The sequence below is a fragment of the Juglans microcarpa x Juglans regia genome, chromosome 5D (assembly GCF_004785595.1).
Source record: "Juglans microcarpa x Juglans regia isolate MS1-56 chromosome 5D, Jm3101_v1.0, whole genome shotgun sequence".
Taxonomy (NCBI): domain Eukaryota; kingdom Viridiplantae; phylum Streptophyta; class Magnoliopsida; order Fagales; family Juglandaceae; genus Juglans; species Juglans microcarpa x Juglans regia.
The window spans coordinates 28,217,705-28,233,197 of record NC_054602.1 but is presented as its reverse complement, the minus strand read 5'-3'; the positions used below and the strand labels follow the sequence as shown (position 1 = coordinate 28,233,197).

General features: G+C 37.9%; 1 protein-coding gene across 2 annotated transcripts; it reads right to left on the bottom strand.

The window, feature by feature from the left end:
* Positions 1 to 11,154: 11,154 nt before the first annotated feature.
* On the bottom strand, positions 11,155 to 14,038 carry LOC121264136 (V-type proton ATPase subunit G-like). Of its 2 annotated transcripts, none has more exons than XM_041167209.1 (4): positions 13,889 to 14,038; positions 11,997 to 12,090; positions 11,561 to 11,661; positions 11,155 to 11,395 (listed from the first exon to the last, which is right to left on the bottom strand). In XM_041167209.1, exons 2-4 carry the CDS (start codon positions 12,082 to 12,084, stop codon positions 11,252 to 11,254), a joined length of 333 nt encoding a protein of 110 aa, XP_041023143.1. In that variant the 5' UTR covers positions 12,085 to 12,090; positions 13,889 to 14,038; the 3' UTR covers positions 11,155 to 11,251. The 2 variants fall into 2 exon arrangements, with proteins under 2 accessions (XP_041023143.1, XP_041023144.1); XM_041167210.1 differs by having other exon boundaries at positions 11,997 to 12,104; positions 13,889 to 13,970.
* Between the last annotated feature and the right edge of the window lie 1,455 nt (positions 14,039 to 15,493).

Below are 15,493 nucleotides of genomic sequence, written 5' to 3'. Positions count from 1 at the left end.
CCAAGCATGTTTACTTTGGCGTTTTTGTTTAAAGCAATAGATAGCGATATAGATGAAGAGGGGGCAAGCAGAGAGTTACAGTAACTCTTGCATTGCACTGCCCTGTTACTAAAGTTGTATATATGGCATTTCTCTGCTTTTAACAGTTGCACTCTCAATTTCACCAATAAACCAGATCTCATGAACAATATGTTATATAACCCATTTTACGTGTCACTGTCTTTTCTCCTTAAGGCAAGAATTTGAGAGAATCCAGGGCATCACAATATAAAAGCTCAAGGTAGCCTTTGCCCTCTGCTGCCCTAAATGGCTAAATCCCCCACGCATGGGAACAATTCTAGCTGTTCTTGTTGGCAGCTTATTAGGGTTGGGTCGATAGCTAAATTAGTGCAAAAAGAATATAGACGGCAGGTTCCATGGATTGGCATATTCTAGCATCCTCTAGGCCATTGTGCGTGATCAAACACAGTGTTGTGCATTGTTTCTCCCTCTCTGATAGAGTACAATCATGTGGGCAACTTTGCTGATGCTTAGGGGACAGACGCAGAAATTGAACATGATGTCCACCAAGAGTAGTACGACACAAACCAGGTGGAGCAAGGAAGAAGGAACTCGATGCTGTCCACAATGGGTTTGGTCAAATCATACGTGCAGTGTTAGGATGAGATGATATGTAAATAGTAATAAAATAAATTTATAAATAGTAATTAAATAACTTGAGTTAATATTTTTTATATAATTTTGTGAGATGAGAGAAAAAATTGAATACAAATATTGTAAAATTAAAATATTGTTAAGATATTATTTTTTAATATTATTTTTATATTTAGATTCGAAAAAAGTTGAATTATTTTTTGTGTGTTTGTTTTGAAGTTTGAGAAAGTTGTAATAATTAGGTAATGATTAGATCAAAAAATTAAATATTTGAAATTGAAAAGTGTTTGTATTTGTGATGTTTAGATATTGAGATTAGATGAGATGATGTTGCAATCCAAACAGGGCCTTAAACTTTAGTGCTTGTTCCAAGACTTTAAAAAAAATTTGGATAAATATAAGATCAAAAAATTATTTTTTTATTGATAGATCTTACTTTTTTTTTAAAAAGAGTATGCAAAACTTGTACACCTTAAGACTAGGACTGTATCTATCATTTACACGTGCCAAAAAGATATCATTTTAATTAAAACACCTTGCCTGCGCTCAAAGCAGCCCTGGACAGCAATATTGGCAAGATTTTGCAGTTCCTATAACGTTAGTTTGAAATGAAATTGTTTAGTTTTTTTTATCATACAAACGTCTACTATCTTTAAATGATTCTTAATTTTTCTTAATTTGGCAAGGTAGTTATCCGTTTCAAAACTATAAAAGTATCTTTATAAAAGGTCAAGAGGATGATAATTTTCAAATTATTTCATTATAGCTATCCTTCTTATAAAGGACTGTGATGGACCCTACAAGTGACCCTGATAACCCATGGTAGGGTCCACAACCATTATCAGATCCTTATTAAATACTGCTAATAGTATGGACCACCAGATGGGGTCCATCAAAATGGGAGCAGATAGGCTAAATCAGGAATAGGTAACACTGTAATTCCTGCCCACCTCATGGAAGCATATATAATAATATATGATCATTGATATAACTTTATTTCCCCCCTAGGTGTAACAGTTCAACATGTAAAATGATATGCAACAGGGTCTTGGGCTCGTGAGCTTTGTTGTTGTTTTGCTATGTTATTTTTCTTAGCCTGCTTGTAATTTGTTGGACTTGAATGTAGTAATGGGTTGAGCCCATAGAATAGGCATACGTCCTTGGTCTGTTTAGTTTTGTTCTAGTTTGCTTGGTAGTCAGCCCAAGCCCAAGTTAGGGATAAGCCATCTTTCTTGTAGCTATACGTATGAGCCTTAGTGCTATAAAGAAACTATTCAGAATCATTAATGAAAATATTATTTTCTTTTCTCTCTTTCTCTTAGAGGTTAAGTCAATCTTGAATGTGACCATTTTCTTTACATTTTCTCTCATATTTTCTAGTTATCCAAACACTACCCATCAAGTGTGTTACAAATGGTATCTAGAGCTAGCCTTTCCTTGGCATCGGCTTCATCAATCAATGGAAATAGAAAAAAAAATCTCTCATCCTTACTCAACATCAAGGAGTTAGTTGAACAATCACAATAACATTATGAAGTCATTTTACAGACATTGAAAGATATGAAAAACAATTTTGAAGAATGCAAGAACAACTTCAATGAGAGTTCAACGATCTGGAACACCAACTTTGTGCATTACAAGAAGAGGAAGAATTTGCTGCATTGCAGAAAGAAGAAGAACTTGCTAAAGAGGCTGATCCAAACAAGATCACTCTTTCCCCTATTCTCATAAATCCCTTCGAAAATCATGTAATCTATTTTCAATTCAAAAGAGAAGCAACCATCTGCTTGGAAAATGTACCAAACAAATGGCCACGACTCGTATGGCATCCACCATGGCCAAAATGCACCACGTCTGCACTGAACCTTCATCCACCCACCTCCCATTGCCACTATTGGCAAAATCGTGTTATGGAACGGATCCCCCAAGTACCAGTCAGTGCCTTTAAACTTTAATCCCTCCCCATCATCCAAAGACTCCAAGCTTCATGGAAACCTACACAAATCGCAAAAAGTGGAACCCTAACAATTCTCATAATCCGCCACTATCCCTCTCGTTCTCAAACCATGGGTTCCTCAATGCCACCTACGAATCCTTCCAGAGCTACTCGCATTGTGTACAAAGAGTCCGCACTGCCTTCACGGACTGATCTATTCCCTTCACTTCCACGAAAGCATTTCTTCGTTAGGGCAGAAAATTTTGGACCCAAGGAAGAACTGGCTCGACCCATGCCATATTTGGAATGCGAAAGAGACCATGGTGAAGGAGGTGGTCAATGCTGCCTTTGTAAGGGCCATGAGCTTAGTTCTCATTTTCTATTCCTCGGGGACTCGATGGCGCAGCAGAAGGTCCATAACAAAGGAGCTGCTAATGGCCCTGTCACTGACGCCTGGGGTACAGCGATCAAGCTATTGCTGGTGGAGGTTCCCAATGCAAGTAGTGCCATTCAGTTCAAACAGGAGTGGTTCCAGCCGCAGGAGGAGGAGGAGCAAGTGGTATCACCTTCTGTTACTAGCTATGGTGTTGGCTGGCTAAGAATAGGAGTTTTGCTCAATGGCGTGTTTGGCTCTATAACTGGTGCTTCTACATCAGTGGAAAATGTTGGTTTATTGGCGTCAACAAGAGTTGGAAGTCGAAGAGTCATTCAAATATCAGTAGTTTTTATGATTTTCTTCTTTGTATTTGGAAAACTTGAAGCGTTTTTTGCTTCGATACCCGTACCAATCATAGCAGCTTTGTACTTTGTGTTCTTCAGCTATGTTTCTTCTGCAAGTCTTGGTTTTCTCCAATTTTGTAATCTGAACAGTTTCAGAACAAAATTTATTTTGGGCTCTTCTTTCTTCATGGGCATTTCAGTACCACAATACTTCAGAGAATATTATCATATAGATCCAAGTTCGCTACACATTCACACCCACTCTGAATGGTTTGATGATATAGTGATTGTCATTTTCACGTCTCACACAACGATGGCTGCACTGGTTGCTTTGATTTTGGATTACTTAAAAGTCCACCATCAGTGGCTATATCGCTGACAACAGGCACTTGAGCCTAACTGCACTTCATATGGCTACAGCTAATGGACATCTTACCATCATAGAATATCTTATCATCAGAGGAGTGTTCTATGAATGCTTGGGACTTTTGTCTGAGTAGGATCTTAATGCTTTTAATGAGGAGAAGAATACACCTCTTCATTGGGCTTGCCTTAATGGGCATCTTGAGGTGGTTAAGAAACTGATATTGGCAGGAGCAAATGTGAGTGTATTAAACAGCTATGAGAAGACTCCAGTGGATGAGGCCTAAAGTAGGGGTAAAATGAACATCATTGATGCTATTATTGAAGCAGAGGCACAAGTTGAAACGACTGGTAAGCACATTCCTCATGTCACCATTTTCAATTTTTGTCGAAATTCATGTGCACAACATACTATGGAAGGTAATTTTGAGATATATAAGGTCTTGTATACTTCGTTTGTAAGCTCTGGTGGAAGGGAATGGAGAACTTGTATGGAGTTGCAAGTTTCAATAGATACAAAACTTGCCCCTCAACTGCTTGTTGTTTTGCCCCTTCAAGTTGGTTTTTGGCCTTTTGATAGAGGAAGAGAAATGAATCTTGTGGGAACAACAATGGACTGTACTGGTCACAAGTCTATCATTGACATTCAGAATGGGTTGAAAATTCTCGACTTAAGTGTTATCCAGAAAGTGAGTCACCTGGACATAAGTGACACATCTTTGAATTTTCTTGCTCACTGTGAACTCCACGAAGCACTTAGACCAATTTTTCTCAAAAAGAGTAATTACTTTTATTTGGAAGCGAAGAAGACTGAAAATGATGTAGATATTAAGACGCCCTAAAAGATGAGTTGCATCCACTAGTTAAAATTGAGATTGTATCCATTGTTTGTCAAAGTGGCGATGATGCTAAATCTGAGATGGAATGCTGGCCGAAGGCAATATGCTCTTCCAAGATCAAGAAAACTTACCTACAGCTTGTGGGCAAAATGCTCTGATGGGGGAGGATTTGTAACAGTCCAACATGTGAAAAGATATGTAACAGGGTCTTGGGCTCGTGGGTCTTATTGTTGTTTTGCTATGTTATTTTTCTTAGCCTGTTTGTAATTTGTTGGACTTGAATGTAGTAATGGGCTAAGCCCATAGAGTAGGCATACATCTTTGGTATGTTTTGTTCTGTTCTAGTTGCTTGGTAGTCGGCCCAAGCCCAAGTTAGGGATAAGCCATCTTTCTTCTAGCTATATGTACGAGCCTTACTGCTCCAGAGAAACTATCCAGAATCATTAATGAAAATATTTTCCTATTCTCTTTTCTCTCTTTCTCTTGGAGGCTAAGTCAACCTTGAATCTGACAATTTTCTTTACATTTTCTCTTATATTTTCTAGTTATCCAAACACTACGCATCATGTGTGTTACACTAGGTTTCTAAGGGTTATCTACGTAAAGGCCCTTTTCCACTGCTGTCCGTGCAGTTTCTATTTCTTTGGCTTAGGTTCTTGGTGTTAATGGAGGATTCTCTCCACGATTTCTATCAGCGTCTTTCATTGACCGAGAAGGAAAATGTGGAGATGCTGATGGACGTGAGAAGTTGGCAAATGCTCTTCTAAGTGGTGGTAAGTGTCTAATTATGAAGTTATTCATTGCGAGACACTATAATAAAGATGTTTTCAAGAGTATGATGAGGAAAGCTTGGCACCTGGTGATAGGGGTGAAGTTTAGAGATCTGAATTCCACTCACATGCTCGCCGAATTTGAAGATATAAAGGATAAGGAAAAGGTTCTCCGAGAGGGTCCTTGGTCTTTCGATAAACATTTGGTCTTAATGTCTGAAGTTGACAGTCGGAGACAAGTTTAATATATTCAGTTGACGTTGGCTACATTTTGTGTAAGGCTTCATGACTTACCTTTAATGGCACGTACTGAATATGTGGATCGTTTACTGGGTGAGAAAACTGGAATTGTTGAGGAAGTATATGTGGAGGCAAGGGAGATGGAATGGGCTGAATATTTACGGGTACATGTTACTTTGCCGGTTGATAACCAATGTGGGTGGAGAACTATTATGGGTTCATTTCTCTTATGATAGACTCCCAAATTTCTGCTACTGGTGTAGATGTTGGGACATGGTGAGAAAGATTGTGCAAGTGCTATTCGGGGATTTGAGATGCATGCAGTGAAGGATTTTCCTTCTAGGATGTGGCTTCGTGCAGGTAGTGGTTTTGGTGATCGCCCATCTATAGGGAAGAACAGAGGAATTGGTCCACTAAAACACACTTTAGTTTCTATCTCTGGAGATCAACATGTACCTGGGTCTAAGGATTTTAAGGGCAAGGAAGTGATCGAGATTAGGTCTGATACAGTGGTGGAAGGAGGCGAGTCTGTTCCATAAAAAATCCAACTTGTTTCGATGGTAGTTACGGTAGGTATGGGTGCGGATTCACTGGAATATGGCAGTTTCGACAATTATGGGAAGTATGAGGTGGCCGAGAAGTTTGGGGTGGCTGCTAATGAGATGGACTTTCTGAAAGAATCTAGTATAAAGTCAAGGCTTGCAATCCTCTTGTTAATGGGCCTGGTGGGCCACAACGGGTGATAATCAATGATAAGGTGGATGGTCAGGAGAGGGCTACTATGAAAAAACCTGATGGGCTTAGTAGCAAGAAGTGGAAATGCACGTCTATGCTTCATGAAATGACATCCTTTTCTTCTTTGGAAGTGCTTCCTGGGTGAGATTCGTTGCAAAGGGTTTCCAAAAAATGAAATAGGGCTTTGGAGGAAGGTTTTCTCAAAGAGAGGTCATGTCATCTAAGCGTATTCAAGTGGCACAGTTTCTTGATGATGATGCGAATTGTGTTACAGACTCTAGGAAATCGGTGGTGGTTGTGGATCAGCACCTCCGGGAGCCATGAAACTTTTCAGTTGGAATGTTTGTGGGCTTGGGAACCCACATGGCCAAACCCACATGGCATTCGCACCCTTTGTGACTTAATTCAAAGGGAAAGAACCGAAGTAGTGTTCTTGCAGGAGACCAGACTCTCCACTCGTGAATTTGAATCCTGTAATTACAAATTAGGTTTTCAAAACGGTTGGCTATTAGTTCTTATGGTAGAAAAGGGGGCATTGCGTTGCTATGGGGAGCTGATGTTGATTTGCCTGTCATTAATTACTCTGCTAATCATATTGGTGTTGTTATTAAAGATTCAAATTTGAGTATGGTGCACTGGTTCTTAACTGCTATATATGGTTTTCCTGAGACTCACCTGAAGCATAATACTTGGAATTTGCTTAGATCTCTATGTAGAGCTAATGATGAACCTTGGTTAGTGATAGGAGATTTTAATGAATTGATGTATACTCATGAGAAAAAAGGGGGTAGACCCAGGTCTGAAAGACAACTTTATGCTTTTAGAGAGGTTATTGAAGATTGTAATTTGAGGGATTTGGATTTTTCAGGTCCAAAGTTTACATGGTCTAATACGAGAGCTAGGGATCAATGCAGTAGTGAAAGGATTGATCATTTTTTGGTCAAGTCTGTTTAGTGGGACAGTTTTCCTAATGCTCGAGTAACTCATGGTGTGGTAGCTTATTCAAATCATTTACCTATTTGGGTAAATTTGGAGGGTGCAACTTCTTCCTATCATATTAAAAAGTCCTTCAAATTTGAGGCCATGTGGGTTGGTGAGAAAGATTGTGAGGATATTATCAAATGTGTTTGGGGGAGGAGTGCTAGCCCAACTACTATGGATGTTGTTTTTGTTTTGATAAAAGATTGTGGAACTCAGTTACAAGGGTGGAATAAACATTGTTTTGGGCATGTTCAAACTCAGCTCAGTAAAGCACAAAGAGCTCTACACAGTTTACATGAGATGGGACCAGAAACAGTTCCTATGGAAGATATGAACTTTGCAAGGGATGAGGTGCAGCTTTGGTTGGAGAGAAAGGAGACCATGTGGAGACAACATTCAAAGGCTTTGTGGCTCAAAGAGGGTGATAATAATACTAAGTATTTTCATATAAAGGCATCTCAATGAAAAAGAAAAAATTAGATCTTAAAGATCTACATGATAACGGATATTGGCAAGAAGGATTTCAGAGGGATAGGGTTATACTTGATTATTTCCAAAACCTTTTCACAAGTTCTTCTCCGTCTGTTGATGATGATTCTTTGGCATTTTTAGAATCGTTGCCTGGGAAAATTTCTGAATAAATGAATCTAAATTTGATGAAAGAGTTCACAACTGATGAAGTGAATGAAGCTTTGAATCAAATGAATCCTACAAAGGCCCCTAGTCTTGATGGCATGTCTCCAATATTTTTCCAAAAATATTGGCATGTTGTTGGTGACAACATTACTTCAGCAGTGCTTCAAGCTCTCAACTCAGGTTTTTTTCCATCTACATTGAATCATACTCATATTACTCTTATTCTTAAGGAGAAGTGTATTGTTAGAATGGGAGACTATAGGCCCATTAGTTTGTATAATGTGATCTATAAACTTATTGCAAAGGTCATTTCTAATAGACTCAAATCTGTATTGCCTAGTATTATAAGTGAGAGTCAAAGTGTTTTTGTCCCAGAGCGTCTCATTTTTGATAATATATTGATTGTTTATGAGTTTGTTAATTTCTTAAAGCACAAAAAGAAAGGTAAAAAGGGCTTCATGTCCTTGAAATTGGATATGAATAAGGCTTACGATCGTGTTGAGTGTGGTTTTATAAAGTCTGTTATGGAAGTAATGGGGTTTCATCCGAGGTTTATTGAGCTGATTATGTACTGTATTGGGTCTGTTTCCTTTTCTGTGTTGATCAACGGAGAGCCAAGAGGTCCCATTATGCCAACTAGAGGATTAAGGCAAGGGGACCCATTGTACCCTTATTTGTTTCTCATTTGTACTGAAGAGCTAATTTCATTGTTAAGAAATACTGGGCTGAGGAAAGATATTTTTGGTATAAAGATTTGTACAGGGACACCAAACATAAATCATCTACTCTTTGCAGATGATGGTGTTGTCTTTTGTCATGCAGATGTGGAAGAAAACAAAAGGGTACAAATGTTGTTGGAGAGATATGAAGTTGTCTCAGACCAAAGAATTAATAAAGAGAAAACTACTATTGTGTTTAGTGGCAATGTGAGTGTGGATACTCAGAATGAGATTAGAATCTTTGGAGTAATTGTGAAATACAATAATATGAGAAATATTTGGGACTTCCACCTGTTATTGGGAGGTCCAAATATCGTGCTTTTCAGTCTATAAAACAAAGCGTATGGCAAAAGCTTCAAGCTTGGAAAGAGAAGTTGTTGTCACAAGGTGGCAAGGAGATTCTTTTGAAAGCTATTGCCCTATCCGTCCCAACATATACAATAAGTTGCTTCATCTACCTTCTAGTTTTTGTACTGAGTTAGAAGATATGATGTCAAGGTTTTGGTGGGGTCAAAAAGGAAATAAGAAGAAAATTTATTGGTTGAGTTGGACCAAATTGTGTCAGAAAAAAAATTATGGAGGGTTGGGATTTAAAAATTTAAGAAGTTTTAACATTGCTTTACTAGCAAAGCAAGGATGAAGATTATCTCCAAATGAAAGCTCTTTACTGCACAAATTACTAAAGGCTAAATACTACCCTCACACCAGTTTTTTGAAGGCAGGTTTAGGCAAATATCCATCCTATACTTGGAGGGGCATTTGGGAGGCACAGAAATTGCTAGAGGCAGGTTGTAGGTGAAGAATAGGAAATGAGAGATCTGTTAATATATGGCAAGACCAGTGGATTCCAGGGCATCTCTCCTTGATATCGGAAGGGGTAGTTGGAAGGGATGGTTCCAACTCTGATTTTGTTGATTCTTTATTTGTTTGCAATGAAAGTATGTGGGATGTTCAAAAGTTGAAAACTCTCTTCAATCCAAATATAGTCTCAGATATACTCAAAGATCCTTCATGTTCTGATGATATAGAAGATAGAAGGGTTTGGGCTCATGAGCATAATGGATTGTTCAGTGTATGAAGTTGCTATAGATTCTTCTATGCTTAGCTTGGTCACTAGTGTGCTGAATCATCAAATATGCAGGCTCAACAAGTATTCTGGAAACATTTGTAGAAAATGAAAGTGCCAAATAAGATTAAAATTTTTGCATGACGTGCACGCAAAGATGGAATTCCTACTGCTGTAAACCTAGTGAAGAAACATGTGCTGACAGATGATACTTGTAGATTTTGTTTAACAGCAAAGGAAGATATCACTCATGCAGTGTTCAATTGTGAGGTTGTTCAAGGTATGTAGCATTTTTAACTACCTGAGTTAATACTTGATAAACAAATGTCCTTATTTGAGATGGCTTTGCAACTCTGTGAAAGGAATATGTATGAGAAATTATATGTTTCATTTGCTTTGGCTTGGGGTTTCTGGTATCGAAGAAACAAGTATGTGCATGAACAAGAACTACTAATTCTTAAGACAGTTGCCAAGAATGCCTATGTTCTACTGAGAAGTCATGATCAAGTCAAGCAGAAGACAAGAGTTCAGATTCTGAGACACTATAAGTGGTAACCCCCTCAATCTGATTGGCTTAAACTAAATGTTGATGCTGCAGTTTTTCTTGAATGGGATAAGGCAGGTGTTGCGGCAGTGTTAAGGGATGCTACTGGTAGAGTCCTTATGGCACTTAGTAAAGTAGAAATTTCGATGGAGGGTTCAGAAGGTATAGAGCTACTTGCCATCTTCAGCTGTTTGCAACAATGTGCCACTATGGGCGTCTCGAATATTCTTGTGGAGAGTGACAATTTGTTAAGTACTAAAGCTCTCACTAATGATAGCATGACTAACTCCCTATTAGGTGTGCTATATTATGAGATAAAGAAGCTTGCTACATGTTTTGCTACTTGTATGTTTTCATATGTATATAGGAAAGGAAATATGGTATCTCATAAGTTGGGTAGAAATGTTTTCAAGGTTGGAAGTATGGATATTTGGTGGGATTATTCCAGATTGTATTTCTCAAGTCTTATGGCTTGATAATTATCTGTAATCGTTTTTTCCTGTTGATTAATGATATTATCATTTTCTAAAAAAAAAAAAGAATAGGTAACACTGCCTGTACGTGACCATCATATAAGGTCCATAAAATAGGTAACGGTGCCTACGTGATCTTTTGGTGTTCTGATGACATGTTCATCCAGCCCAAACTGGCGTGCCACATTGGACATTTAACAGCCCTGGGAGAGAGTTGGAGTGGAAGCAATACAAAGACGTACAGACATGTTTGACAGCACTTTATGTATGTGGGGTCAGCCTCATGGCTTGCATGAGCATATATTTCGGGGCAATCAAGTATTTCATTCTTGCACAAACTTCTTCGACCAAACAGGATGTCGTTTATACTCATTCAATTGACCAAACAGGAGAAACCTACAATTTCTGGGATGTTATTCTTTCTAACAACGAAAACATAAGTTATTAGTTAAATAAAGTGCAGTGCACAACATCACAATTACAAGTCCAGGAATCCTACTCACAGCACACAGTAAAACCAGTCAAAAATTAACAAGATTTAGGAGTTTGCAATATCACCTTTACCACCTACAGACCTACTTTTTCACAGTTGTCACATGCTTCAGAAGCATGTTAACAACGTCTTGTGATATTCTTGCAGCTTCTACTTTCAAGTGATAAATCTTCGCCTCTGTCTCTTGCTCGAGCCGCTTAACATTTGCACCTGAATCTCCACTGCTCTGTTAGATAGAGAAAGTGGGGGAGAGAGGTGAGGAAAAACGGTTTATAAGTAGAAGTAGCTGACACTACAATAATCATGCTAATTCACCGTTTAAAGTCTTCAGTTCCTGCCAAGGATCTTGACCGTGTTAACAATATAAATAAGTTTCAACCAAACATCATACCTGTGCAACTTTCCCCTGGAACTCAAGCTCCGTTTGGGACCTATATTCAGCTCTCTCCTTTTCAGCCTCTTCTTGGGCTTGTTTTAGTCTAGCCGTTTTTGCTAACAGCATAAAAACAAAGTCCCAAAGCAATCAGGAATCTATCTTCAGAAATACATGGCTGATTTTGATTAAGAGAAGTTTTTCTTACATGTGAAAGCAAATAACCATTGATGCACTTTTAAACTATAAGTTCATCATTCCACATGAGGTTAAAAGACAGTTCACCCAACAGAAAAGTTCTTGCTTCTTTAGGTAAAAAATTAAGCATTATGTAACGATCAAACTTATGTACAGGTGTATATAAATAAAACTTGATGATAAGGATATACCCACGGAACAAGACATGGATAACATCAAAGAGTGCATATATCTAGATAAAGAATTGCAAGATTACCACTTTTGGCAGAGTTGACTATGTGTTGAGCTTCTTGTTCTGCAGTCAGCAACTGTTGAATTCCACCTTGAACCCTATTGGCTGCCATGCTTTCCTAAAAACAATACACTGCTCTAAGTATCAGATTGACAGATGGGATCAAGCACCAAAAAATAAATATAATATCTCACCCATAGCATGCAACTCACTTTACAACTCCAAACTACAAACAGTTTTGTAATTTGCACCCTACAGTCCAAAACACGACAATATCCACTCCAAACTACCAAATTAAGGCAATTTGCATCATTGGTTAAGATCTAACCCTCACCATATTTTTTATCCATCTTAATGGTCAAATCTTAACCAATGGCTCACATTGTCAAAATTTGGTACTTCAGCGCACAAATTTGTTAAATTTGGTAGTTTAGGATGTAAACTGAGTGACAATTCAAGGATACAAAATGTAATTTTCCCATAAACAAGTTGCTGCCAAGTGTATCAAACCAACTGGTTATTAAATCAACGAGATGGACTTTTGTCATGAAAATTCACCAGTGCCAAATATATGGTGAAAAGAGAATAGTTTATAGTGTCTACATTGTCAGAAAATACATAGAAATCAACCACACAAAAAGAAATAAAGGAAACTGAAGGCATGGGGGCAAACTTATAAACAGAATCTCAAAATCCAACTGGCTTAGAGCATGGGGGAAAACTTAGGTTGGTGTGAATTTTGTTGGGGAATGGAACTTCAAAACCAAATGCCAAATTGAGGAAACTGAAGGCATGGGGGCAAAATTATAAACAGTATCTCAAAATCCAACTGGCTTAGAGCATGGGGACAAACTTAGGTTGGTGTGAATTTTGTTGGGGAATGGAACTTCAAAACCAAATGCCAAACTGAGGGTGTTGGTTTCACATTGCACCATCAGATCATCAAAAACAGATTAAGACTGATCAGCATGGTGTAGCACAAATGATTTAGTTGGCATCTGCAATTCCATGAACACCCCCAACCAAAAAGGAGAATGCCACAGGACAAACAATATTAAAACAAGCGCCCACAAGATACAAGTTCTAGTGAGAAAATATTCTGCATGAACCTGAACAAATCCAGTCGATTATATCATCTTTGGAGTATATTTCCATATCTCGGTACAAACATAGAGAATGGAAAACCAAAACCTCTTCAACCAAAATCAGAAAAAGCATTAGGCCACGGACTTCAAGGTAATTCTACCAGCATCCACTATATAGTTATAACATTACTAACAGCTCAAAATCTGCAAAGATACTATTATTCTGACAAGTTAAGGACAACTCTAAATACATTGATGGAGAATTCTACACATTATATATATCCGTTTGAATTTGTAAAGAAAATCACATACTATATCAATTTACTGAAATATAAACCATACACACAAATATAACATATTGAGCTCGTGAAATGATCAATCTGATGAACATTACAGATACTCACAACGGAAAATTCAATAGTTTCAGATCAATCAAATTATTTAAAACCTAGAAAAAGAAAGACCACAAACAACCAAACTAATGACTGCTTGGTGACAGAAAATAAAAAACACAAGTCAAATTCAAAAAACCAGACTAAATGAAAACAACAGATTTTAAGCAAATTGTTTGAGGCAGGTCTCTACATTGCAGCTTCAACCACGATCATCTATCGGGCTAAATGAGCATAGATCAGATCACCTAGGAAGTCCAAGAAATGGGCATAAAACTTGGGCAAGAGAGGGCATATATGACGGAATGGACAGAAATAAAACGAAAAAAGAAAGGGTATAAATCTACGAAATCCGTTCGATAAAAAGCTAAATAAACGCTGCATCTCAAGTTTCAAAATAAAGTCATGAACTGCACATTCCGTAGTTGAGATTTCATACCTGCGTTTGGATCTCCGAGCTATGGATTGTCTCCTAGTTTGAAAAAGAATAGAGGGTTTTCGTATGCTTCTCGATTAAAATCTATGAAAACTGGTGTCCTTCGTGTGAGTCCTTGCGGCACTACTTATTTTTTTTAGGTTTTTTGACAAAATAACAATTTCTTGTAGGGCTGATAAAAAATTTCAAAATCCGACTCCAAATTCAGTTTTGCTCCAACTCTGCTCTTGCCCACTCCGGAGTTGGAGTTTTTTACTCCTAAAAGTCTGAGTCGGACCAGCTCCGACTCTGCTCCGATTCTAAATTCGATTATGATATCGTACATATGTTATAAAGATATATGTATATTTTTATACATTCATCATATATATTTTATATATCTATAACTTATAAAATTAGTTAAATTCAATAATAGTATGAGCTAATTATTATAAACATCCTTACACTATAATATAAAAAGACCAAACATACCCCAATAGCATTCACATCCGGCTCTCTATACCTGTCTTCTCTCCAACATTTTTTTGGGAAAATCCCAAATGCACCCTCCATCTAGCTCCCCAAAATAGGGTTTGTAATAGGGGATGCTATAGTAGATCCCCATATTTGGAGAGCTACTATACATCCCATTTCCTCATTTCGGTTCCTCACTCTGCGTATTTTCTCTTTTCGCGTACTACTTGTTACCAAGTCTCCTTTGTGTCCCCCCCCCTCGGCAATCCGGCAATCCCTCCGATCATCTTCTTTGGTATGTATCTACACCTCCAACACGCGCACACACACATACACTCTTTGTCTCTATTTCTATCTCTCTCTGCCTGTCTGTCTCTCTTTCATGGGAATGTTGTAGGCCCATTGTATTGGAACTTGTATTGGTTCAATGCTCTGTTATTCCATTTGTTACCATTCGATTGTGGCAGCATTAGGGCTCTGATTTGTACCATTGGGTCTCTAATTCGATTATTCCATCTTTGATTTGTATAGCTTCTATGCTCCTATTTTGGGGCTTTGACAAATTTTCATTGTACAGATTCTGTGATTTGTGCTTTGAGTAATATGGTGATCTTGGTTGTTGGTTGGCCATGATTTTATGAGATTCGTGTTTTGTGGTTTGTGATAACTAGTTGTGATTTCTGCTTTATTGGGCTCTGACTCGATTATTCCATCTTTGATTTTTATAACTTCTATGTTTCTGTTTTGGGACTTTGACAAATTTTCATTGTCTTTGTTTTCCATTGTACAGATTCTGTGATTTGTGCTTTATGTAATGTTTTGATCTTGATTGTTGATTAGTTGTGATTTCTAAGATTCGTGCTTTGTGGTTTGTAATAACAGGTTGTGATTTGTGCTCGGTGCTTTGTGATTTCTGAGATTTGTGCTTTGTGATTTCTGTCAATCGCTTTATTGTTGACTACTTTGCTCTTGAATTAGTGCATTCTCTTTGTCGCTTTTGGGGTTGATATGCATAGGCTGTCGTTGGGGCTGTATAGGTTGAGATGTTGGGTAGGTGTGCAATGGGGCTTGGTCCTTGTTGGTTGATGTGGGGGGCCCATCAACCCTTGTTGGCAGTAACTTTGTTGATTCCTATAACTTTTTTTTTTTTTTTTT